The sequence below is a fragment of the Eleutherodactylus coqui genome, chromosome 6, assembly GCF_035609145.1.
Source record: "Eleutherodactylus coqui strain aEleCoq1 chromosome 6, aEleCoq1.hap1, whole genome shotgun sequence".
In the NCBI taxonomy this organism is placed as follows: Eukaryota; Metazoa; Chordata; class Amphibia; order Anura; family Eleutherodactylidae; genus Eleutherodactylus; species Eleutherodactylus coqui.
In genome coordinates this window covers 130,653,070-130,680,967 of record NC_089842.1, presented here as the reverse complement: position 1 = coordinate 130,680,967, position 27,898 = coordinate 130,653,070, and the positions used below count along the sequence as shown (strand labels likewise).

At 47.6% G+C, this 27,898-nt stretch overlaps 1 protein-coding gene across 5 annotated transcripts in view; it reads right to left on the bottom strand.

The window, feature by feature from the left end:
- CEP128 (centrosomal protein 128) overlaps positions 1-27,697 on the bottom strand; it is a 170,737-nt gene extending 143,040 nt beyond the window's left edge. Inside the window, exons 1-6 of one of the 5 annotated variants that reach the window (XM_066607607.1) lie at positions 27,606-27,697; positions 6,322-6,483; positions 3,465-3,551; positions 1,574-1,694; positions 1,353-1,486; positions 1,159-1,250 (exon numbers count right to left, since the gene is read on the bottom strand). In XM_066607607.1, the coding sequence (XP_066463704.1) occupies positions 1,159-1,250; positions 1,353-1,486; positions 1,574-1,694; positions 3,465-3,551; positions 6,322-6,468 (581 nt within the window). In that variant the 5' untranslated portion in view covers positions 6,469-6,483; positions 27,606-27,697. Of the gene's footprint in view, positions 1-1,158; positions 1,251-1,352; positions 1,487-1,573; positions 1,695-3,464; positions 3,552-6,321; positions 6,484-22,375; positions 22,477-24,011; positions 24,163-27,605 lie in introns of those variants that run through there. The other 4 variants (XM_066607609.1, XM_066607611.1, XM_066607608.1 and 1 more) reach the window with 4 other exon arrangements.
- Between the last annotated feature and the right edge of the window lie 201 nt (positions 27,698-27,898).

Below are 27,898 nucleotides of genomic sequence, written 5' to 3'. Positions count from 1 at the left end.
ATGGAAGGTAGCCTTCCTGGTGACAGTTACTTCCCTTCGAAGGGTTTTTGAGGTCACGGCAAAGCCACCCTTTACAGGGTTCCACCAGGATTCTTTACACATTCTCTCTAAATTCTACAGAACTCCCACTTTTTGCATCAGCCGACGCTTCGCTAGGCAGAAGGTTACAGACGGCTGTAAACTGATCGCGTGCGTTGTGGATTTTCCTTTTTCACTCCCTCAGGGACTGCTTTTGAACGTCCCATGGTCTTTGCACCATAAAATCCCTTTCTTGTCTCGTCATTGGGAGACACAGCACCCACCCTTTTTTCCTTTCTATATGACACAGTGTTTTGTCCTGGCCAGGACCCCGGTTCTGTAAGTTGCACATGGTGCTGTGTTTTCATTACAGTTAGAACTTTTGTGCCATATTGCCAACTATAGTTGTTATTTCCGTTTCCGCATGGCTGCTCCTACTGCTGCCATATAAACTGATTAGCCGGGTGTCGGCAGGGAGGGATATAGCCAGCGGGCGGAGCTAACACTTTTGTGCTTAGTGTCGCCTCCTAGTGGCAGTAGCTATATCCCATGGTCTTTGCTGTGTCCCCCAATGACGAGACGAGAAAGAGATTTTACGGTGAGTAAAAAATCCTCTGGTCACAAACACTCCAAAAATCCATTTTAATTCCAGGCTGTAATGCAACAAAATAAGATGGGTGAATACTTTCTCAAGGCACTGTAAGTGAACAACTTGCTGCAAAGTGTCAGCAGTCTCTACTGTATCACCCGGACATGACCACGAACAGTTTGTAGTCTTTGCAAACAACAAAGTTTCCATTCATTGCCAACAAGCACAGATCTTGAAAGCAGTGAGAAATTGGGACACAAATTATATTCGAATGCGGCAGAACATTTCAATATACGTGCATCATTGACAATAGGTGTAGGACTAGAGACTATTCGGGTACATTTGCACGTTACAGATTTTGGTGCAGATCTACAGCACATTTCACCTTTTCAATTTGAATTCAATTGGAAGGGCGAAATCTGCTGCAGATCTGCAGCAAAACCCACAACAAAATCTTCAGCAAAACAGACATACCCTGTCATTGTCAGAACCCCAACAAAAAGTGCATTAGGAGCACTAGAACCCAAACTCATAAGTCAACAGATGGGCACCTGTTTCTGTGGGCGAGTTCTCTGCTCAAGTCATCACTCAGTCTTAATTGGTCACTGCTCAGATCCCGCATGGACTGATGCAAGGAATGGACCTGCAAAACAGAGGAAGAAAAATCTGTCCCATCATATAGTGACTTACGAGGTGGCAGAAGACACCACAATAGTCCCAATACCTGCTCATCTCTTGGCCTCACCTGTAGAGGATCTCCAGTCTCATCGACAAAGCGCACACTAGCCGAGCGAGAGCGACGCCGTCTGTTCACTCCCGGATCACTGTAGTCTTTCAGGGGAGAAGTCGGTTGAAAGCGCCGATTTCCAGTACCTTTAACTAGAAACAATGGCAGACATTTCATAAAAGACAGCCGCCTAAAGACACAATGATTATATGTGGGAAGTAGACACCTTACTGCTGTACCTGTTGTAGCGTCCAGGTCACTGGCACACAAGCTGGACATAGATGCGCTCCTGACCCCAGACAGACGGGACAGACGCTGGCTCCTCAGCTGCTCAATAGACTGCTCCAGGGATTCTTTGAGCTGGGTATGAAATTTGTTCTAATTATCACAATAATCTGGTGATGGCAAACACATGAATGATAAATTCATGTGTGGTTCACCTATGAGGTGCAGGGCAGCTCAGTGGACTGATATATGGTATTAATAGGTTGTAAGCCTGCATGGTGCACTACAAGTACTATGTGGCCTGACACCCTTTGTATGCTATATCGGTTGCATGGAAAATACTAAGCAGCCCCCTCAGTATAAGGCTTTATTCCCACGAGCGTATATTGGCCGCCATTTTCACGGCCAGCCGATATATGCTACGATGTGAGCTGTAAAGACTTGTGAGCAGGCGCACAAATCTAATGTTTGTGCGCCCGGTCAGACGGCATGGGCCCCAACGCATATAGCTGAGGCTGCCATGCCGTTGAGCCTTCCCAGGCTCACCTCCTCTCTCCTCCCCATCGGCTGATTGCAATGGAGGGGGTGGAGCTAAGAACAGCCCCATCCCGCCTCCTCCCATTGCTGGCTGTGGACAAGGGGTGAGGAGGTGGTGGGAGCTTAGCTCCGCCCAATCCCCTCCCACTAAAATGAGAGGGAGGGGAGGAGAGAGTAGGGAAGGAGTTTAGCAGTCATGCTGCTAAACTCCCTCCCACCTCCCTTCTCCGGCCGCTGTCATTGGCTCCCATGGGAGCCCATGCTGAGGTGGCCGACGTATGCTGGCCCAAAAGATAGTTCCAGGACTATCTTTTAGGCCCGACGTAAAAACGCCCGGCGCTGTATTGGCCGGCTGGGCGCTTTTACGTCGTGGGAGGAATCCAATGCATCAGATCACAGCGTATATCGGCCAACCGTAAAAATAGTTTTAACAGTTGGCTGATATACGCTCGTGGGACAGAGGCCTAAGGAAGGTGTGAATGGTGGTTAATCAGTATCTTCACCTGTGCAATGCTCCTCCATTTAGCACCTTGGCTGTCTCATGTTGAGGGATGTGGCGCTTCTACCTGCCCTCTTCTATCAGTACATTGGTAAGTATATGGCCGCTCTCAGTGATTTTTTTTGTTTTAAATAAGGAGGAAGAACCCATACACAATATGCCAGAACAGCATAGCCATTTGCTGATCACACTTAACAAAAATAGAAAAAAGTAATTAAAAAAACAAATCAAATTAAAATGGTCGCCACCATGATGATTTCAGTTGCATTACATGGTTTGCATAAAGGAATATCTCATGAAACTATTCCCCCCCTGCGCCCACACTGCTGCTTAAAACAACCACCTGCCTCCTCATCTGACAGCCACTTCCTTCACAGCCTATTATCACAGTTAATTAAGGACAGAGTAAATAGATTGGGAGCTTTTTTTCATCACTTATCTGGTCCCTTTAATTGCTCTTAGGAGGTCAAACCTACATGCAGTATCCAAAACTGACAAGACAGGCCAGAGAGTGCATAAAGGAGGTGACACCAGAAGAAGAGGAGCCATGACATGCACCATTATCAATTCCCCAACTATAGAGAACAAACACGTAGGTAAGCTATACAATCCTAGGGGCGGCTTTAGGTCATACTTCCCCATTTGTCCCACTTAGGCTTAGAGGTGCAGAATCGGATAGGGCAGGAGAGAGTTCATCGGATCAGCTGACTTTATAATAAAAAGTAAACAGAAAATAGACTAAACAATAGTAACTAAACTAGTAAATCCAGGACTTCCTTCTCCTTACATACATTATATCCCTCCTATGGAATAACACATGCCTAATGTAACCTGTAAATAACAATGAACCTCAGCGACTGACAACGTACAGTGGTGATGGCTTCAGTCTGGTCAGAGTTGTAGTCTCTGTATTGTCCAAGCATCTCATCAACTTGCTTTAAATTCCGGCTGGTGTCCTAAAAGAGAAGATAACATAAAAACGTAAACCGCAAGGAAACTGTAAGTAGTAGTAACTGTGGGAAGTGGGTCAGTGAGGGAGTAAAGCATGAAAACTAATAACTATAAAGCGTGGCTCTACCTTTAACCCATTAATGACGTGGCGGCTTTTCTTTCCTAAATTTTCGTCTTCCTCCCCCCAAAAAATCGTAACTCCATTATTTATCCATCGACGTCGCTGTATGAAGGCTGTTTTTTTTGCCGGACGAGTTGTATTTTTGAATGGTACTTTTTAATGTACCATATAATGTACTGAAAAACTTTTAAAAATTTTTAGGTGAAGAAAAATGAAAGATGGCGGAATGTCATTTTTTTTTCAATGAGTCTTGTTTCTACGCCGCACAAATTGCAACAAAAATGACATGATATCTTTATTCTATGGGTCAGTACAATTACAATGATACCAAACTTGTACAGTTTTTTTTTTACTATACTACTCATGGGTCCCCCGATCTCACCGCGGGGGGAGGGCCATACGGGAGCCCCGAACGTAGTTCAGAGATTTAAATGCCGCTGTCAGAATTGACAGCAGCATTTAAAAGGTTAATAACCACGATCGGCTGCACGGCCAATTGCAGCTATTGCCCGAGGGGGGGCAGCTGTAATAAACAGCTGACGCCCGCGCTCTATGAACAGAGGTCGCGGGGCGACCTCTCTTCATACATACCCCGACGTAAATATACATCCTGGAGCGGAAAGAGGTTAAAGACCCTGCCTGGATATATTAAAGGGGCACTAACTTTTCAAGCAACTTGTGTACTGGCTTGTGGTAATCTCATTATTTCTTTAATATACCTGCATGAAAAATATTGTTTACCGCTGCAAATCACATTTGAAGTGGCTGCCACTAGGGGTCTCCCTTGCAACCCCTCCGCAATCCACTCTCCGTCATTAGGTACAGAGCTTCTGTAGTAACAAGGACGCAAAAACATTTCTTTAGTAAACAGTAAAGGAGCAATCTTCACCAGGGATGCTTCCGTGCACTCAGGGGCTGCAGGCTGACAGATCTTCAGACACTGATAATGATCTCCACAATGGTGAGTAAATCCAATATAGTTTGTGTATGTGTGTTATATCTACACAACACACACACTTTATTGGGTTTACTCACCATTTGGACAGAGCCTGCCACCCTACTGATTGGACCACAGACTGTGCAATGCAGCATGAGAAGTCCACGACAGGACAGTGAACTCCTGCTTAAATGTTAGGCTTGCTACATGCCCCCTGCATGATAGTAGATTGCAAATAGCAGGGCAAGAGAAAAATGGGTAAGACCACCTGAAAATCAGAACCTACAGACATGAAACGGGGTGCAAACAGCAGCAAGTTAGCAGGTAAGGAGAACCTGGTATATTTTAGAAAACTTGTTGAAAACTCAGGTATGTTTTAAGGAATTTCATATAGGGCTGATAACAGAGCGGATCTAGAAATCCGATTCCCAACTAGCTGGGCAAAAGGAACAGGAGATTTTTTTGTCATCTGCTGTACTGCAAGCAGAATACGGACTGCCATAAACAGTATCTGCATTCTCCGAATGGATCTGAAGGTTAACTGCCACACGGCCCTGCAAAGATACCTAATGGAAGGCATTTCTACTAATTAGAAAATATTATGCAACTTTTACAATTTCCTAATAGAGAGAGCTCACTAGGGAGAACCTACCCTTTAAAATCTATCAGTAGTTCTGGCAATGCCAGGTAAGGGCCGTGCAGAGGGGTGTAAATGTACCTTAGGCCATGCTTTCATTATAACTAGCAGTCAGAAAATGAAGTTTTATTCCCACAGAAGCCGCTGCCCCAAGTGTCCTGGAGGCGGGCTGCTCCATAGTTCTGGTTGTCAGCTGTAGCACCTAACCAGTAGACCGCTACAGATGCCAATCAGAGCAAAAGGGAGGGGATGAGAAGGTCAATGTAGAGAGTGGAAGTAGAGAACACTTTAGGAAGAAGGTTCGCATTCAGGACACTTGCAGCAGTTGTGCACAGGCACATAACACTTAGTTTTCTGACTGGTGATTATAGTAAAAGCATGGCCAAGGGAATATCTACACTCTTCTCCGCAGCCCCTTAGCTAGTGCGGTCGGCAATTTTGCATGATGAAAACTGCTGACAGACTCCCTTTACAGTAGATGTGTTACTGGAGAATGGGGCAGAAGTGTTCGTGTCTGTCTACTGCTCCATTTACTTCAACGGGATGGAGGGAGATCACTGCACATGGCAATCTTTCTGTCCCATAGAAGTAAATGGAGTGTTATTCCAGGACGCATAGATCTCGGGATCCCAGAGGTCAGACCTACAGTGATCCAACATTTATTCCCTAACCAGTGGAGAGAGGATTAATGTCAAGCAGAAAAAAACCTATAATGAACTTGTCACTATTGTACTGTATGCAAATAAGGGAGAGGGAACTAAGTTTTTAATTCCCAGTCATTGTTACAAGGCTTGTATAAAGAGTCTAACATTGACTTACACGAATGCTACCTTCTAATAGGTGGTGCTGCAGAGATATTGTTCCATCTCCTTTATTTGCATATTACCCAGAGGAACATGCATGGCCTTATAAGTCCCCTCACTCACTCACCTTCTAGGTGCTCTCCTTAAGGAGAAAGGATAGTGTTATTGTACTGCATGTAATACATTTTGTAGCCTTCCATTAGAGAATCTAGGGCTGTCTAATGGGCATATTAAGAATTTACTAGGGTCACAGGATGAAGGGACCAGTGCAGAGCACCTGTAATGTGTTCGCCAGCTTATGGATCTTTTCAGAGACATCCCCCACTCTCTGTGGCCTGGTGTGCATGTGTGATGCCCGCAAGGGACCCCTCCTGTTCACCCGGGACCGGATATGGGAGTCAGAGTCGCTGGAGGAATCCGCCATGAGTCAGACCAACTACTGCAAAGGAGGAAAAAAGAAAAAAAAAAAACATTCATTGATCATCAGGCGCAATTTTAAACATGGAGTCAACATGACTTGCATCAAAAGCTTTTCCCCACAAACAACATTTATGACTCTATGCACCAGATCAATGTAGGCCCAACCACTATGACGCTAATGACCATAAGAACAGGGTCACAAGAGCCCAATTTTAATGGGGCAGTGGGTCACTCATGCTCACTACCACTCCATTAGTTGTATACTAGACTGTATAAGATAGCTGAGCACTGTACTCTGCCATCTACATCAGTCCTATAGACAGTGAATGGAGCAGTGAAGGGCATGCGTGACCATCACACCATTCACAAGTGGGTCTCAAGACCCCCATTGTTATTTGCAACCTAAATATTGTTTATAGTTAAATTCAGCCCATAATATAAGCATTATTTTTGCATTTACACTTATTAAAAAGGTTTCTATCCCAGATATTCCAAGACTAATGTTAGAATAGCGCCACCTACTGTTTCTATTCTAAATTCTCCTCAATAACTCTGCCTGCTCAGTCTCTGTTCCACTGCAGAGTGGTCCTGTGGGTGGGCCGGACAGTCTTTGCTAGCAGCCTATTCGTCACCCAATTAACTCCTTTCTGCTTCCGAGTTGTGGATGCCACTGTAGATATCATCCACATAACACAGCGAAGTGGCACGAGTGCCGTGTATTTGTCACCCGATGCATGCGCAGATGAAAAGACTGATCGCAAAGACGATCTGGCCCGCCCACCGCACCGCTCTACACCATTTACATACCACAGGGGAGAACGTTGCACAAGGCTTACTCAGGTATACTTTTATAACCAGGCCAAACAAAAGTTCTGTGTAGAACAGCACAATGAATATATACACACATACACACAATATATATTACAGCGCTGCACTCGGATTGCATTACAAAAATCTGCCGACAAGTTCCCTTTAAACAATATTTCCCATGAGACGCCTTTAGAATCTGTCACCATCTTTTTGCAATCCCTAACGAGGACAGCATAACAGTGGAAGTCACACTGATTATTGTGATACGTCTGCTTTATGCATCTGTGCAGTAGTTTGGAAGAAATTTGTATTTTATTACTAGCAGCCACACAGAGGACTAATCCACCATATTCATGAGCTGCAGGCTAGGCACACCCTCCTTGCCCTCCAGCCAATGGTTAACAGCTAGCACCCAGTAATAGACTGGCATGAGCTATAGGGTTGGGTTAGGCACAGCTAGCTGCAGTTCATGCATATCTCGCACAACTTCCTGTAGTCCTCTGTCTGATACTAATAAAATGCAAGTTTCTCCCAAACTACTGCACAGATGCATACAGCAGACATATCACTGCAATCAGCGACCCTGTCTGCATCTTATGCTGTTCTCAGAGAAGACTGCCAAAAGATTGACAGATTTCCTTTAAAGGAGTCTCCTGATTTTATCTATATAAAGCTTAATCCTTTTAAAATAAAAAGTTTTGCCACTTTGTCATATAATAATAATAATCTTTATTTACCGTATATACCGGCGTATAAGACGACTTTTGAACCCCGAAAAATCTGCTCTGCAGTCGGGGGTCGTCTTATGCGCCGGTAATACAAAAAAAAAAAAAGTGTAAAAAAAAAAAAAATTCATTACTCACCTCCCACGGCGTCCTGTCGCGCTCCGGCAGGATGTCGCTCGCTCCGGGAGGCTGTCGCTCGCTCCTCGTCGCCACCGCAGCATAGCTTTCTGAATGCGGGGCTTGAAATCCCCGCTTCCAGAAAGCTAGTACACACGCCGGCAGCCATGACAGCATTGAATGGCTGTGATTGGCTGAAGGCGCACGTGTTAGCAATCACACCCATTCAATGACATCATTGAATAGTGTGATTGGCTGAAGCCACGTGCGCTTTAGCCAATCACAGCCATTCAATGATGTCATGGCTGCCGGCGTGTGTATTAGCTTTCTGGAAGCGGGGATTTCAAGCCCCGCATTCAGAAAGCTATGCTGCGCCGGGGACGAGGAGCCAGCGACAGCCTCCCGGAGCGAGCGACATCCTGCCGGAGCGCGACAGGACGCCGTGGGAGGTGAGTAATGAATTTTTTTTTTTTCACCACTGAATACCGGCGTATAAGGTGACAGTTGGGGGGTCGTCTTATACGCCCCGTCGCCTTATACGCCGGTATATACGGTATATAGCGCCAACATATTCCACAGCGCTTACAAGACAGGGGAAATAACACAAGATCACGGTTACATGAAGTAATCAATTGATGGAAACAATAGGGGTGAGGGTCCTGCTCCAACGAGCTTACATACTACAAATAATGGGGTGATACAGAGGGTAAAGGGCTAGAGATGTGCGCGGTATGGCGGAGTGGTGAGTTAGGGATGCTATACACATAGACAATGGTCAGGCCGTATAGTCGCGGAATCTGTATGACTGCAAGTTCCGGTTGATTACAGCTAGCAGGAACTGCATGTTATCAGGCGGAGTACAGAGGGGTTTGGTTTAGGGAATATGGTGTGCCTCCCTGAAGAGGTGCGTTTTTAGGGCACGCCTGAAGTTTAGTGTGTCAGTGATTGACCGGATACCTTTTGGTAGTGCATTCCAGAGGACCGGTGCTGCTCTGGAGAAGTCTTGGAGGCGGGAATGAGAGGTTCGAATTGAAGGGGCACTCAGTAAGATTACGGAGGGCACGGGCTGGGTGGTGAATTAAAATGAGGGAAGCATGTAGGGCGGCATGGTGCTATGGAGAGCTTTGTGGATGAGGGTAGTGAGTTTAAATTGAATTCTGTATTTAACGGGCAGCCAGTGCAGTGACCGGCACAGGGCAGAGGTGTCCGAGTAGCGGCTGGACAGGAAGATGAGCCTGGCTGCCGCATTCAGGATGGATTGCAGAGGGGATGAGTCTGGTGCAGGGGAGGCCGATCAGCAACGAGTTGCAATAATCGAGTGGATGAGGGCAACAGTGAGCGTGTCCACAGTAAGAAAGGGACGGATTCTTGCGATGTTCTTGAGATGCAGCTGACATGTTCAAGCGAGAGATTAGATATATGGGGCCGAGAACCAAGCATGAGGCACCCCAACAGCAAAGAGGAGGGGAGGTAGAGGCAGCAAAGCAGACACTGAAGGAGCGGTCGGATAGGTAGGAAGAGAACCAGGAGAGAGCAGTGTCCTTTAGGCCAATGGAGCGAAGCATACTGAGGAGGAGTTTGTAGTCAATAGTGTCAAATGCTGCAGAGATCGAGGAGGATCAGCAGGGAGCGGTCGCCCCTCGATTTGGCCATCAGGAGATTGTTTGACACTTTAGTCAGTGCGGTTTCTGTCGAGTGTTGGGGCGGAAGCCAGACTACAAGGGGGTCAAGAAGAGAGTGTTCTGATAGATAACTGATAAGACGGGAGTAAACCAGGCGTTCTAGTATTTTGGAGATGAAGGGGAGGTTGGAGAAGGGTCGATAGTTGGCAGCATCAGTAGCGTCGAAAGTCAGTTTCTTTAGCAGTAGAGTTATGATAGCATGTTTGAATGGGGAGGGGAAGATACTAGGAAGCTTGACAGAGAAAGAGAGGAAGACGGGAGTTAGTGAAGTTGGAAGCAGAGCAGAGACGGAAGAAGACCAGATCAAGAGTATTGCCATCTCTGTGAGTGGGAGAAGCTGTGAGTTGGGAGAGACCAAGGAAGGGGGTGAGCGATAGAAGCTGAGAGGCAGATGGGGAGATGGGGTCATTGATAGGGATATACTTTGTAACTCATCACCGTGTTCAAGATTTCTACTTGCTCTTAGTGAATGATTGTATTTTTACTTCCAGAAGCTGAAAACACCTGAATTTGTGCCCAGTCCAAGAAAATCTCTGAGTTAAATAGTAAAGATTCCAGACTGATGCAATGTATCACCGCAGATAGTATGTAACAAGCTATCAAGAGAGGGGAGCAATTTGTGCTGCTACTGTGATTTACTCATAGTAAGCCTGGGCCAACACGAACGTGTGCGCCGGCGTAGCCCGCGCAAGAGACATGTGTACTTACAGTGTGCTGCCAATCCCCATACATTATCTTGGCATGTACACGCGCCAAGAAAGTGCATGCCGCAATTTTTCTTTTTTTTTGCATGAGTAAGGGCTCCTGCACACTTGCGTTTTTCTTGCACGTTTTTTCCATGCGATATCGCTGCGTTTTTTCCACGCGATTGTCAATGGCACTTTCTAATGTTAAAAACGCATCGCACAAAAATTGCAAAGCACCACTTTGCGATGCGTTTTTAACATTAGAAAGTCCCATTGACGATCGCGTAAAAAAATGCAGCGATATCGCAGCGTTAAAAAAAACACAAGTGGGTGTGAGCCCGAATACTCACATGTAAAAAACCTGTAGCTGTGAGTGGCCCAATACAAATCAATGGGCTATTGGCATCGAACGATGTACAATAACAGTCTGCCTGTGTGAGACCGGCCTGAATGGTCTACACTGATGCAGTACATTATAGCAAACTCAACTGTGAGTTATATAATGGCCTTTAATCATGTAACACTTTACATTTAACAGCCTGGAGAAGAGCGTTTACTATCGGTGTGTATACAACAATCTGTGCCTGGTCCTGATCGCCTTTACTGTAAATCAGCAGTATACGGAGTAGCGAGTGACATCCATAAATGATTGCACTATGGCACACATGTATGGCAGCTCTCTGCTTTATGATGCAGGTTAAGGACTCTACAAGAACAGCCGATGTCCCTGTGAATCCCTTGTCGGAGAACGCAGAGCTTTCAACCCAATTAAGAAATATTTCAGATCTGTCCCTCTTCGTAGTCTCCAGCGAAGTGAGGGCGAGGAAGATTTAACGAGTGCTCATTTATTGGGATGGAATAACCGTTATTTGGGCATTTTCACAGGTTTATCCCATCGCTCTGGGCGGCCAACAAGCAGTGAAATTTCCGGCTGATTGGATTTTGAATGAGCACCTCTTTGCTGGCAGTGGGAGAACTCGGCCCCGTGCTCTTACTGCAGAGCGGCGGCCCACGTGAAGACTCTAATTGTGGGACTAATTGCAGCAATGTCAGTGTAAAGCTGCCGAGTGTCGGATAATTACTGTTTAGCAGAAACAGCAATAAAATGGCCTCGTGATCACTCACCCCAAAAACACCCCACTTGGCCCTTTGTTTTACAGCACGCACTCCCACTGCCAGCATTTCAGCTGCTGGAGGATTCAGCCATCATGGCAATAATTGGTGCTTATCAGGATGCATATAAAGCTGCGTGTCCAGACACCGGGGCGGGATGTGGTGGGAGTCTTCACCCGATTACATGTTAAACCCACCATATTCAACAACTAAATCCCTGGCGTCTCGGAAGGAGAGATGAATGGCTTGGCAGCGCTTCCTAAATGGCCCTAACAATATAAAGGGCTGATGCTGTAATCCTCACTCCCGCCTCTCTGAGACGGTTATGCTCCGATTCAGGCAAAGGTTGCAGATTCCTATAGAAATTAGAAATGATTAAGGAAAGATAATAGCGGCACAAAGTATAATGTGTCCACCTGGGGCAATGATCTAATGGAGTCTATGCGGGAGATTTGCACTTATTTGCTTCTCTGCAGCAATAAAACTTTAAAGGATTTGCAGAGAAAGGTATATATTCTATGAAATTGTTGCCCATCTCCATCCATCGGTGGCTGCAGCTGCCAAGTTCGGAAGTGAGAGAAGGCATGGCGGATATAATGACTGCTACTTATTACACACCATAAGCAGTGAGGGGCTCTCCAAGATACATTCCTGCCTCCTTAGGTAGTAGTTCTAGGATATTAGCCCTCTATGCACCGACTGCCGTGTAAGGCTACAAGTCTGCCGTGTAAGGCTACATGGACACCGGCGTGGATCTCACAAGCGCACAAAACTCGCAAGAATATCAATGCCACTCTTTTGAATGGAGTCATACACAGGGGCGATTCTTTTCTCTCACAGCGATGCTATAAGGTAAAAATAAATAAATAATAGAAATCATTATATGTCCTATTTTTTCACGCCCCCCCCAGAACGAATCTCCCGTTGTTTTCAAGAGACAGTCAAACACATTGCATGCCATGAAATCAATGGGAAGCACGTGCCAACCCTCAGAAGCACATGAAAGAAGCGAGAAAAACACCTGCCATGAAAAAATGCACGTTGACAAGCGCGATATCGGGTCGGGTTTTTCAGCCCGATATCGCACTCGCCCGTGTGAAGGTAGCTTAAGGCAAAAGGTAGATATCAGAATTTTAGACTCCTAATAGACAATATATTTAAAGGGGTTGTCCCGCGCCGAAACGGGGTTTTTTTGTTGTTTTTTTAACACCCCCCCCCCCCCCCCTGTTCGGCGCAAGACAACCCCGATGCAGGGGTTAAAAAAACAAACCGGGTAGTACTTACCCGAATCCCGGCGGTCCGGCGTCTTCCTACTCACCTGCTGAAGATGGCCGCCGGGATCCTCTCTCTCTGTGGACCGCAGGGCTTCTGTGCGGTCCATTGCCGATTCCAGCCTCCTGATTGGCTGGAATCGGCACGTGACGGGGCGGAGCTACACGGAGGCGGCATTCTGCACGAGCGGCCCCATTGAAGACAGCAGAAGACCCGGACTGCGCAAGCGCGGCTAATTTGGCCATTAGAGGCCGAAAATTAGTCGGCACCATGGAGACGAGGACGCTAGCAACGGAGCAGGTAAGTATAAAACTTTTGATAACTTCTGTATGGCTCATAATTAATGCACAATGTACATTACAAAGTGCATTAATATGGCCATACAGAAGTGTATAGACCCACTTGCTGCCGCGGGACAACCCCTTTAAGTTAACCATTGCTGGGTCTCAACGGAGTGGGTACCCATACAATGTGAATCGCATACAAGCTGCGGGGTGGACCGCAACCACTGACTTCAATGGAGGCTGTCCACGCAAAGTCCACAGTAAAGTAAAGCATATTAGGATTTTTCTTCCACTCACGGAATACACAATTCGTATCCACAACTGTGAAGAAAAAAAAAACAAAAAACGAAAGGTCATGCCTGTCAATGCTTGCGTGTTGCTGCAGATCCTCCATGCGGATGGCGATTGCGCTTTCCAGAATTAGAATCCGTTCGTGGAGTTACTAATTATGACTGCGTCATAACGGACTGGAAATCTGCTACATCTGTCACTGAAACAAACAGTTGGAAGTGCATTACTCCGAGGTAGTTACCAGAAGCGGAGCTCTGTAGTAATCTGGTTGTTTAGGTCAAAAATGCTCCTACCTCAGAGCAGCCCTTCTCAGTTATGTGATATCTAACATATATCATGGCAGACACCCATAGTAACTCTCACCATGCAGGGCACCAAACCCAGTGGATGGCAACAGACAATGTCCATCTAGTTCAGCCTGTTTATCCTCCTGTGTTGTTGATCCAGAGGAAGGCAAAAAAAAAACCAAGAGCAGGAGCCAATTAGCCCTTTTGGGGGGAAAATTCCTTCCCGACTCCCTAATGGCAATCAGACTAATTCCTGGATCAACCTCTAATAGTTCCTACCTGCCTGTATACCCGGATTAACAAGTAACCTAAGATTTATAACCTATAATATCCTTCCTCTCCAGAAAGACATCAAGTCCCCTTTTAAACTCCTCTATGGATTTTGCCATCATCACATCCTCAGGCAGAGAGTTCCACAGTCTAACTACTCTTACAGTAAAGAACCCTTTTCTGTGTTGGTGATGAAACCTGCTTTCCTCTAAACGTAACGGATGCCCTCGTTACCGTTGCAGTCCTGGGTATAAATAGATCATGAACACAGAATATGTACAGTGACATGACATGGAGTTCAGATCACCCACTGCAGAACCGGAGAAGTATGCATCATACCCCAGAACTGCACTCAATACCTGCTGGTAGAGTCACTGTAGACATTTATCCTGTACTGATCCCCAGTTACATCCTGTATTATACTTCAGAGCTGCACTCCCTATTCTGCTGGCTGTAATTGGAAAGCACAAGCTTGTGAACACCAACAACTTAGAAAAGTGTGGTTTCAAACATTCGCTCGGGGTTCTGCTTTCCTGCCCTGTTCAGGAAACAGGAAAGGGGAATCCCCGTGGTCGAATGGTTTAGTCCCAGGATGGAACCGAACAGCGCAGAACGGACCTCGCTGACTATAATGGGGCTGTTTGGTTTCCTCTCAGGTGACCAGTATTTTGAGCCGGAACCACGTTGGAAACTCTGGCTGGAGGTTTCAACACAGATGTGTTGTCTGGAGAAGTTAGATATTGTCTGCATCAGCGCCCAGTGTAAGAGATCGGCTCTGTTCACATCAGGATCACCCATTTCTCCACCAAGGATATACTTCATGGCCACTCCAGTAGCCAGGTATGTATGAGGTATGTCCTTGCTACTAATGGCTGTCTATCCCCACCTGACTTGGTCTTGTTTTAGGGCTCCTTCACACGGATGTATTTTTCATCAGTATTTTCTGAGACAAAACCAGGAGTGGGTCCAAAATACGGCAAGAATGCGAATCTTTCCTTTATATTTTCTCTCTGTACGTCCCACTTCTGGCTCACAAAATACTGATAAAAAAATATACCCGTGTGAAGGAGTCCTTTAAGCCAAGAATTTTGGCTTTAAAACAAGCTCAAGATCACGACTCTAGCCATGATACAGCCCAAGACAGAGCGAGTTGAAGTGCCCAGCTTCAGGTGGCTATCATTTCTGCCACAGTAGAAAAGGGGGCAGCAGTGGACTGCTGAAAGGGTGCCGGGAGAGAAGAGGCATAGATCCTCCCTTCTGTACCTGTACAGCATGACTGCAGATGACCCCAGGGGTAACATGGACTTTTGTTTTGTGAATACTGAATTTACAACTGTCATTTCTGCTATTTTCTGTGCCCTAGTTTCCCCAAAGCAGGAATAGAAAGTAATCAAAAAGCCATACGCCTCAAATAGGTATCAATAAAAGTCATCCTGCAAAATATAAGCCCTCATACAGATCTGTTATATTAAAAAAGGGTTATGTTGTGCACAAGTATTAAAATATAAAAAAACACTATCAATTTGATGTTGTCATAATTGTAATACCCTGTAGAAGAGAGTTAACATAATAGTTATACCACATGGTGAACACCATAAAAATAAATCCCCAAAAACAATTAGACTGCCTTTTTCATTGTGACCCCAGCAAAAAAAAGTACATAAAAGTTATTCCGTACATGTATCCGAAATTGGTTGCTATAAAAACGAGAACTTGTCCCGCAAAAGAAAGCTATATTGACAAAAGTTATGATAGCTGGAACACAAAATGGGAACAGATTTACTAGTTCTTAAGGCGTAAATGAGTTACGTCACTAAGGAGTTAAAAATGGATTTAAGGCGACCGAGTTCTGTGTCATATTTATATGGGACAAACTCAAAATTCTACAATAAAAGTGACATTTCAGGAGGGTATTTTCAATGTGACTGTTGGGGGATAGAGGGGGGGGGGGTAATGCTTTACATTACAGGGATTTACAGGGTTACTATTTGTATAGGGGGAATGGAAGACTGTATACCTATACAAGCTCTAATGTTATTTACATGCAAAGACTGGTTGGAGCCCCGTGACCTCAGACGTGTCGGACCGGTATATAGGAACTCACAGTCCAGTTTTTGAAGCGTACATAATGTTTGCAAATGGGATCTTCTTGGCGAAGTACTTTCATTGCAGAGTTTTTGTACAATGTTTGCTTGTAATCACTGTTTGAAGGTAGTTGGATGTATTTTTATATATACGAGTAGAATGCTGCGCAAACAATTTGCTTTTGGTAGCCTAGCAGCTGTTTGCAGTGAGCAGTATATACGGTACTTTAAGGCCACCTGTCCAAGGGCAATGCAATATACTGCCGCGGAAGCAACCGCCAGGCAGCACTTTGTCATCGCGATTTTCCACGATGAACCTATCTTAAAGGGGTTGTCCCGCGAAACAAAGTTGGGGTATGCACTTCTGTATGGCCATATTAATGCACTTTGTAATGTACATCGTGCATTAATTATGAGCCATACAGAAGTTATTCACTTACCTGCTCCGTTGCTAGCGTCCCCGTCTCCATGCCGTCTAATTTTCAGCGTCTAATCGCCCGATTAGACGCGCTTGCGCAGTCCGGTCTTCTCCGTGTTGAATGGGGCTGCTCGTGCTGGAGAGCTGCTCCTCGTAGCTCCGCCCCGTCACGTGTGCCGATTCCAGCCAATCAGGAGGCTGGAATCGGCACTGGACCGCACAGAAGACCTGCGGTCCACCGAGGGTGAAGATCCCGGCGGCCATCTTCGCAAGGTAAGTAAGAAGTCACCGGAGCGCGGGGATTCGGGTAAGTACTATCCGTTTTTTTTTTTCAACACATGCATCGGGTTTGTCTCGCGCCGAACGGGGGGGGCTATTGAAAAAAAAAATAACCCGTTTCGGCACAGGACAATGCCTTTAACCCTTTCCAATCCACTGTCTGACATCTGAAGACATTCTGCTTGAAGCTTGTACAGCTCCGATGGTGGAAGACGTCCGGCAAGGTATTCTTACTGTATATTACTGGGTGCTCTGTTGTCGGGGGCCTCACCAGCACGTCCCATACCACAGTACTGGCTCTATCCAGCAGACGGCGCCATTGTATAATGGCAGAAACAGAAAGCCCCCTAGAAAACCCTGAATCCAAAATTGGATTGCAAAGGGTTAATGATTTGTTGCATTAAAAAAAAAAAACAATGCCAGAATTTTTTGGTCACCCAGTCTCCAAGGAAAAAATGAAATAAAAACCGAGCAAAGAAATGTTAAGTGCACCAAAACTATACCAAAAAAAAAAAAAAAAAACACAGGTTACCTCGCTAAAAAAACAGCTGCACCACCCGAAAAATAAAGTTATGGAGAACAACAGAAAGCAACTTTTTTTAACCCTCTCCTGACGTGTCATACATGTACTGCGCAGGGAGTCAGTTGTTCCTGCATCCTACTGTACATGTAAGGCGCTGACTAAGAGGGGGCTCAGAAGCTGAACCCCTAGTAAAAACGGAGCTTGGCTCTGATCCCAGAGATCCAACCCTTTAGATGCCATGGTCTATGCAGACAGAGGCAACGGGTCCAACTTTCAGCCACTCAGTACTTTTTCAATCTGATCACGGGACTGCTGATAGGAACCAGAGTTCAACTCATGACCACCTAGTCTGCCATGTACGGTGGCCTGTGAGGGTCGCTGTCATCACTGCCAGTGATCAATGTGACAGAAATAATAAACTAAGCAATACAGTGAATTATCTAAGCAATCAACTGTCACTTAGCCGCGGGGACCCATAGGCAATGTTAATTGCATATAAGCTGGGGGTCGGACGGCCTCCACTGAAGTCAATGGAGGCCGCCCGTGTGGAACCCGCTGCAAAATAGAGCATGCTGTGCTCTTTCAATGCCCGTGTTTTGCCGCAGATTCTCTGCCTGAATTTTACAATTGGAATCGCCGGTGTGAGCCTGGCCTAATACATATCTGGTGTCTATCCGGAGGTAGAGGAGATAGAAGAATGTAGACAGGTCGCCCCCTACAGGTGTGCATAGGATATAGCAGTGCAGTCTGGTGAGATGCGAGACCGACTACACTTCTCTGCAGAAGCTTCCACCTTCCTGAGATTCATAAGATGATCTATAATCTACTGCTGACAGCACGCTGACATCTCTATTACAATGCCTGTCACCTGTAATGGGGTTATATCTATGTAAAGCACCGCACAACTGTCACTATCCCATAGACCGCTCACTGGGAATACAACAATTACTACGTGTCCGCACTGACCACAGGAGCTAGCAATCAGATAGCACTGTAAATAACAGAGCTCAACGGCTGAAGAACGGTTCTCATTAATGGCATCATAACTATCAGTCAGCGGGCAGAACCCTGCAGAGACAGCCAATAACATACTGCTTCATAGAAAAGCCACTGACTGGAGCTACACCCAACAGTGTTACACTGCCCCCTACACATCATGTCAGGGTACTACAACTATACATTACAACAAGAACCTGCAGCAACTCATGAGCCCGATGTGAGGGCGGCGTGGTGACCCGTCACACGGACAGTAGTGCGAGAAGGATGCCAAAAACTCACATATAGAACAATACTGTTTGATTACTGAATATCCTGGATTATAGGACAGTCAGAAAAATACAGAAAAGTTTATTTGTTAGGGACCTTTCACACGGGACAAAAAAAAAGACCGCACCGCGCCTCACAAGCCGCGGTAAATTCCGTGCCCAAGTGAGAAGTCCCTAAGACCTCTCTCACTCCGGCCTTCGTAAAAACGCTGCGTTTTTGTGAGCGTTTGCCTGCGGATTTGGATTTAATGCATATTTTGTGCAGTAACAACGCAGGCGAAGTAAGCGGATGATGTCACCACTTCTTTTTTACCCTCCCGGTGGCATGGTAAGCAGTGTTAAAAACACTGTAACCCGCTAAGGGGATGTTCAAATACAGCAGAGAGGACACATATTCCAGATGGAAAATCCAAAGCAATTTACAGCAGACACAAAGCACTGAGGACAAGGGAAATTTTTTTTCCTCTTTCAAAAAAATCATAAAACTTTTTTTTAATTCTTCTATCAACATAAAAGCGCTCGTTTATTGCAGGAGGAGTTGTATTTCTCAAATAGTACCCTTTTGTGTACCATATAATGTACTTAATTTCTAAGTGGGGGTGCAATGAGAAAAAAAAGAAGGCAATTGCACCATTTTTCTGAAATATTAAGGTGGATTTACACAGAACGTATGTCGGGCAAACGATGCCCGACACTCGTCCCTGTGCGTCCTCGCTCCTGTGCTCCTGCATTGGAGCTAGCAGGGCTGGCTCGCTCACGGAGCGGGCAGCAGGGGGCGGGGAGGCTGCAGGAGATTTCTTTCCTCACGCTCCCCCGCCCCTCTCCATTAATTTACATAGTGCCCGTTCAATACGAAACCGCTGCTATTTACACTGAACGATCATTCTTTATGCAGCATAAATGATGAGCTGATCGCTGAAAGTTCACTGTAAATAGCAGCCGTTCAGTAGTGAACAGCCGCTATGTTATGTCAATGGAGAAGGGCGGAGCAGTGCGAGGAGAGAAATCTCCTGCAGCCTCCCCGCTGAAAGCTAACGATACTAGCAGCTGTGCATCAGCACGAGAGCGAGTATGTGGGGGGGGGGGGGGCGAGTGTTGGGCATCATTTACCCGACAGTCATCCCGTCTAAAAGGGCCCTAATTACAGTATACACAGTATGGCAAAAATGACATGTTAACTACATCTTTCTTCTGTACTAAAAACTATTTTTTTATATTCCCATCTTCTGATGACCAGAACTTTATTTTTCCATGTGTATGAAGCCTTGCTTTTGACAGGACAACCTGTAGTTTCTATTGGTACTATTTTGGGGTATATAAAACTTCTTGATCGCCTTTTATTAAAAAAATTAATAAAGACCTAAAGAACATTACAGGGGTTTTACCTGAACAACAAGTTATTGCCTTATCCACAGGGCAGGGAATTAACTTGATGATCGGTGGCAGTGTCATCGCTGAGACCCCCACCGATCTGGAGAATGGGACTCCTGTGTCCGTTCTCCTGTGACTGCGGAGACTGTCTCTTCCCCAGCAGTGACATCATTATGAATTGAGAGCTAGCCGAGTATGCACTGTAAGTGGTCCATTCACTTTCAATAGGACTGCCGAGATACCCAAGCGGCACCATGCTCAATGCATTTCACCCTTCCAACAAACGAAGGGTTCATCAGGGAGCAAAATTGTGATCTGGAAAAGACAAATGAGTAAGAGACTCGTCCAACCCTCTGTACACAGTTTTGCAATTCAGCAAAGCTAGTAACCCCCCCCCCCCACACACCCCCTTCCCCATGGTGCTGTGGTCACCTGAGGCTTTTGTGGGATTACTGTGATGCTTTACATTAGCGCCTGGTTATTAGATAAAAAAGAAAAAAAAACAAAAAAAAACACACACACAAAAATGCCCATATACTCACTATTGTATAACATATGTATAACTGCTATATGGAGGAGCACATGTGCAGATAACTGATAACAACAAGCCCTACTCCAAAAATAAGCCCTAGCAACATTTAAAAAAATCAATACAATATCTAACAGGCGCTGTACGATACGCGGCACTTGTTTGTAGTCTTCAGCCAGCCATTGGTCAGAGGGTTCAAAAATCCTGCTTCCAGGATGTGATGGCTGTGATTGGTTCATCGCGCACTGCAGTGATTGGCTGAGCCATGGCGCTTGAGAACCAATTAGAGCCAGCGCTTACTTGAGGCGGGATTTTTGAACCCCTTGACCATTAAGCAAAGACTAAACACTACAAACAAGTGCCGCAGAACTGCCGGACGAGAAGTGCAGCAGAGGAGACAGTGCCTGTTAGGTAATGCATTGGGCTTGTTGCTGTTTTTTATTTTTTTTTTAATCTGACTAGGGCTAATTTTACGGACAAACAGTAGAGCTTCCTACTGTAAGGCCTCCTTCCCACGAGCGTGACGGGCTCCGCAGCGTAATATTCCGCTGTGAAGCCCGTCACGGCGCCCCCCAGAGCCCCTATACTTACCTGCGGGAGATAGCGTGAAATCGCTTCCCCGCCCACCGCCGCGCGTCACCGCCCGTCACCGCCCACCACCGCCGCGTCACCGAGCGTGTCACGTGACGCGGCCGGCCGCGTCACGTGACGCGGCCGGCCGCGTCATTTGGCGTCGGATGACGCGCGGCGGTGGGCAGGAAAGCGTTTTTTCACGCTATCTCCCGCTGGTTACAGCGGGAGATAGCGTGAACGGACGGCTTCCATTGACTGCAATGGAAGCCGTCAGTGCGTACAGCCCGTCCTCACCCGCAGAAAATAGAGCATGCTGCGGGTGAGGACGGGAGAAATCGCGGTGCGTAATTCCGCGGTGGAATTACGCATCGTGAGCATTGTGCTATTAGGTTCAATAGAACCTAATAGCAGCGGGCAACGCAGCGGATTTTCGCCGCGAATTACGCGGCGGAAATCCGTTCGTGGGAAGGAGGCCTAAAAGTTGCATCGCACGAAAACTGTGATTTTGTGTGATGCAACACAAAGGAAAGCTCCATAGGGAAACATGGGCTACAAAAGATCGCAAATCGCGGCTGTATAGAGCATACTGTGATATTTTTCTCTCGCAACGTAGCAGCCTACAAAACATCGCTAATGTGAAGGAACCCATAGGAAAGAGACGCACAAGTCTTGCACATATATGAAAAACATTCTTTTAAATGGGTTTATTTACATTAAAAAAAATGTTTTTTTTAAAAGTCACTGCATATCCTATCTTTCGGCGATATCGCCCATTGTTTTCAATGGGGCTGTTGTTCTCCCACTATTTTCAATAGGGGAAGCGCTGCTGCCGCCAGCGCTATTGACAATAATGGGAGAACTCCTTGATCCTCTGCCGCAGCTGTGACAGATAATAAATAAATTTTAAAAGCTGACCTGTTATTAGGTTCTTCCTGAAAATAGAATTGAAAGCTGTAAACTAAAATAACAATTGATTGCTATTAATTTGTTATACATTCCTTTTCAGTAGATACAGAGCTCGCAGCTACATCTTTGTATTAGAACTGGAAATCTTTCCATACTGCTGTACCTTCTGTATGTATAATCGAAAACTCAATAAAAATTATAGTTAAAAAAAAAATAAAAAATCTGACCTGCATACTGAAACGCAGTACATTACGTGGGGCCACGGCCGGGCTCACAGCTAGATTCCACTGCGGGCCTCCGGATATGGCCGTGTAAGCCCGGCCCTAAACTTCTACAAAGTGTAAATGTCACACAGAGATCCAGATGCATCAACACAAGGAAACCACAGACTCCGTCACATGATCCATCACACCTCATTCCACTAACCTGCCACATGCAGAAGAAGCCTTTGCTACCGGCTGCGGAGACGTCAGCCTTGGAATCAGCGATACTTATGCAACTCACCCAGAAGTCACCAGTGTCTGACACCCGCCCTCCGCTTCTCAAAGACTCACTGTCTTTATACGGAGCATTTTTAAAGGAACCATTACACACACAACATAAAACTGGTCCAACCACCAGCACCACCCCCACTGCTAGCTACAAGGAAGTGGTCCCTTTATATTTAGTCTGAGCACATTACCACCTCTTACCCAATGCTTAAAGGGATATACCCATCCGATAAACAAGTATCTCAACTGTAGGACCCGCATCTGTTTCTAGATATGTTGTCCACGTCCTCCGACTCAGCTGAATACAGTGGCTGTGAGTGGTCAGGTCTTAAAGAAATAGCCAGCTTGGCTTCTCTATACAGTTTACGCATCTCCCATAGAAGTCAATGAGAGTTTTGCGAACATCATAATACAGGGAGATGTGCCGTTTCTGCAGCTTCTGAGTTACAGAACAGAGTAACTTGCTGTGCTATACTGTTTGCACAATCCCACGGACCTCTAGGGGAGTTATAGAAACAGCATAGCAAATACCGCTCGGCTACTTCATTAAAGGTGGTCAGACATCTGCATCAGAACCTCCATCCAGAGGTTCCATCGCAGAACTGGCTGAGAATACCAGAAGAAAAAGTGCTGCATGCAGTGCTTTCTCTTCAGTCCCAAAGCTAGGCAGCTGGGAGAAAAGTGGGAACACCCCATTATCGTTAGTGAGGGTCCACCTGGCGCTGTTCGGTTCCGCCCGGAAAAGTTGGGCTGCAGGAAATCCCCTTGCCTGTTCCCCAAATGGAGCAGGAGAGCAGAACTCCCCCCCCCCCCCCATCACAAGTGTGGAACCACCCTAAGTCCCGAGCAGTGTACAGTAAGGCCGAGGGCAACAACTAGGGATTTGTGTGGGTCCCAAAAATGGGACCTGCATCTATCAAACTTAGGGCGCCCACCCACTGGCGTTTGCGATTTTCGTGCGTGAAAAACGCCGCGTTTTCGCGGCGTTTTTCCCGCGTTTTTCGCGGCTTTTCCATTAATTTCCATTGACTTTCATGGGTGCATTAGGAGAAAAATAAGGACACATATGCAACTGACAGTTCCTATGTTAAAAAACGCAACGCAACGCAAAACGCCAGTGGACAGGAACACATTCAATTCTAATTGCTCTGCAGAAAAAACGCAAAACGCAAAGAAAAAAAAATCGCCAGTGGGTGGGCGCCCTTACATAGCATATCCTATGGATAATGCCATAAAAGTCTCAGATGGGAATATCCCTTTGAAGAGCACCCACATTTTCAGGTGACTCTTCAGAATAAGCTACATGAGGAAGAACACTATTCCTGTCCATTAGAGGCCTTGCATTCTGCATCTCTCACAAGTTTGCTGCATTACAGGCTTCATCTCAAATTTTCAGTTTTCTCTGAGCTGGTAGGTGTAGACTAGCTAATATGATATTTCTATACACAGTACACATAGGGAATCTCCTCTCTCTCTTTTTATAACAGACGCATAAAATAAGAGCAGCATGGAAACCATTATACTGCATGACTGAGCAGTGTAGATGTGAATCTAGTACGAAAAACACTTACCCATAGCCGTAGCTCTTTTTTTTTAGGATTTGATGGACAGCATGAGATAGCAGCAAATAAAGAAACCCCCCTCACTTCCTGTAATCCGTGTCGGCGTCTATGCTGCTAGAAATGGATTTCAGATGACAACAGGCAGTGGACAGCAAGTTAGAATGAAGAGATACACCCCTACTGCGCAAAACTTTGGAGTGATCGAGGTAAATAAAAGTTTACATCAGCACAAATTTGTTGAAAGTGCAGTGACCATTTAAATGAAGACACAGCAAATTCAGAATATATAAGGCTATCAGGGATTGCTAAGAAGTAATAGCTTCACAACCACTGGAGAGCCACAGATTACACACCGCTGATTTGGGGTGTGGGAAGAAACCTATGAGAACACAGATGAGGACCCTGGTCGGAGGAAGGCAAGAATGTGGCCGGAGGGTCGTAGTAGAGACAACACCCCTTCCTTCCTGTCACTGACAGCTGCAGGAGCCCTGTGAAGGCCAGTTCCTCTTTATCAGCTGCAATTCAAGAAGAGAAAATTCAGGGACATAAATACAGCAGGTCGCATGTCACCACCTACTTCTCCTATAAATTTACTGAGAGAATATGGGCCATGCATCAGGTATCGTAGGGGTTATAACCTAAGGGACCCGTGGTACATAGTCATCTGGAGCAGATTATGAGAGGAGGATCTTGTTTGGATCCACAAAAAACAGTTGGCACTTTTAGGTGCGGCAGCTGTAAGACATGCAATTGTATCACCAAGATCTTTCAGTAGAATGTCCACAGGCCAGACCTTAGAAATGCAGACTTTTTTTCATTGCTGATCTCAGAATATCGTATATATATGGCCACCTCCCCTTGTCCCAAAATGTATCTGGGCAAGAGCATCCAACATTTTTGTTGTATGATCCTGGCACATGTAGGCGACATTATTCATGAAATGGATACACCGTTGCCAGATGATGGAGTGTCACTATGGTAGACCAGAGGTCCTGGACTTTCAAGGTATCGAGTTGTTACTATCCGATACCCAGTCTACCATCAAGGCTGGGTGTGTGTTACTTTATCCATCTTATGTTAGATGATCGATGCCCCTGAGGAGGTATCCAGAGACAGGGCTGCTGAAACACATAGGCAGAGCTTTCCAGGGGGACTAACAGCTTCTAGTAGAACGGCTGGAGCAGTGAACTCTTTTGCACAATCTATGGGTACATAGGCCTCATATCTGCCCAGTGCAATAGGAGAGGAGGAGGAGAATGAGGCAGTTTTAGGACAAGCAGAGAGGTTATTAGATATGTACTACTATTCTCTCTAAAAGATCAGCGTTTCAGCACGTTCCTCCCTCCTGCTTGCACACACTCCATCGCCTCAGCGCCTCCCCTCCTTGCACAAACCTCATCGCCTCCCTGGTATTAGTGTATCTTGACGCCACCAGGAAGCTAGGGGTTTGACAGGAGGAACGCCCCTCTCACACCCCTAGCTCCTGATTGGCTCAAGCCTGTATGGTCCTTTCTTTTCAGTCTCGCTGCTGGCTTCCAGCCTCCTGTCAGCCCCGCAGGTCCCTACTCCCTGTGTGTCCACGGCTGCTGCACAGTGGAGGGAGGGTGACGGGGAAGCGGCTCTGGCATCCCCGCCTCCAGCCTCCGCGTCCCCCTCCCTCCGTTATTCACTGTGAGACATCGCAGTACTGCGGCCGCCGCTGCTGATGCCGTGGCTGGTCCCCCTATGTCCGGCTTTGCTGCTGAGTGCAGAGAGCCCGACAGGGAAACCGCTCTGCCGCCGCTCACTCTGTCTCTCCTATCACTGCACAATGCAGGCCGATTCCTCCCTGTCCGGGTACGCAGCCCACTCCAACGCCGGCTAAGGCGCTGTTAGTGAGTGGCAGGACCTGACAGGGGGGAGTGGCCGGCCTGTCGAGAAGACTGTATCTTGTCATCAAGATACACTAATACCCACATCCCCTCCTTGCACACACCTCATCGCCTCAGCGCGCCCCCTCCCCCACCCTGCACACATCACCTCGGCGTCCCCCTGCACACATCCCATAGCCTCCGAGCGTCCCTCCCTTGCACGCAGCCCATCGGCTCCGAGCGTCCCCCCCTTGCACGCAGCCCATCGGCTCCGAGCGTCCCCCCCTTGCACGCAGCCCATCGGCTCCGAGCGTCCCCCCCTTGCACGCAGCCCATCGGCTCCGAGCGTCCCCCCCCTTGCACGCAGCCCATCGGCTCCGAGCGTCCCCCCCTTGCACGCAGCCCATCGGCTCCGAGCGTCCCCCCCTTGCAGGCAGCCCATCGGCTCCGAGCGTCCCCCCCTTGCACGCAGCCCATCGGCTCCGAGCGTCCCCCCCTTGCACGCAGCCCATCGGCTCCGAGCGTCCCCCCCTTGCACGCAGCCCATCGGCTCCGAGCGTCCCCCCCTTGCACGCAGCCCATCGGCTCCGAGCGTCCGCCCCTTGCACGCAGCCCATCGGCTCCGAGCGTCCCCCCCTTGCACGCAGCCCATCGGCTCCGAGCGTCCCCCCCTTGCACGCAGCCCATCGGCTCCGAGCGTCCCCCCCCTTGCACGCAGCCCATCGGCTCCGAGCGTCCCCCCCCTTGCACGCAGCCCATCGCCTCCGAGCGTCCCCCCCTTGCACGCAGCCCATCGCCTCCGGGCGTCCCCCCCCTTGCACGCAGCCCATCGGCTCTGAGCGTGTGTCCCCTTGCAGGCGCCTCAGCGCGTCCCCCCCTTGCACGCACCCCATCGCCTCAGCGCGTCCCCCCCTTGCACGCACCCCATCACCTCAGCGCGTCCCCCCCTTGCACACACCCCATCGCCTCAGCGCGCCCCCCCCTTGCACGCACCCCATCGCCTCAGCGCGCCCCCCCTTGCACGCACCCCATCGCCTCAGCGCGCCCCCCCTTGCACGCACCCCATCGCCTCAGCGCGCCCCCCCTTGCACGCACCCCATCGCCTCAGCGCGCCCCCCCTTGCACGCACCCCATCGCCTCAGCGCATCCCCCCTTGCACGCACCCCATCGCCTCAGCGCGTCCCCCCCTTGCACGCACCCCATCGCCTCAGCGTGTCCCCCCCTTGCATGCATCGCCTCAGCGCGTCCCCCCCCTTGCACGCACCCCATCGCCTCCCCTCTTGCACGCACCCCATCGCCTCCAATTGTCCGCCCTTGCACGCACCCCATCGCCATAGCGCGTCCCCTCTTGCATGCACCCCATCGCCTCAGCACGTCCCCCCCTTGCACTCGCCATGCTACCTCAGCGTATTTTCCCCTTAGGGCAGGTTCACACAACGTAATTTAATGAGGTTTATATGTAAAGTTGCTAAGTGACAGAGCGGGAAATTAAAAGGAAAAAAAATAAAGCAGGAAGACTGCGCATGGCGGCGTGTGTGAGATACTCTGTTATAGGCAGTCCAAGATCCCTGTCACACACAGCAGAACGCCGACTCACATTATATCACTGCAGTGCATCCCCCTCTATAAGTACATCCAGACCCTCTCATTCAGCTGTCTCAGCATGAACCCCAATACACAGTCACCTCAGTGCCCCCCTCTATAAACACCCCCCAGACCCCGTCCATCTGCCTCCTCAGAGCAGCAGGCTCACCTGTCCTTCCATCCCTAGTAACTGTCACTGCGGCTGCAGCTATAGCAACTTGAACCTGCCGCCCAACTCAGGAAAAGGAATGTGGCTCGGCAAGAAATCAATGCGCTAAGGCTGCTGGGAACTGTAGTTCGTAACATGCCAACACAAGGTACTAAGGTGGAAACACAAACTACATGTTCCAGATGGCACCACTGACATCTCGGGAGAGAACAGTGAGGCGGTACCGGGAGGCGAGGCGGCAGGATTGGCGGTGGGGTAACGGAAGTCCGCCCCCGGATGGCATAGTTACAGCA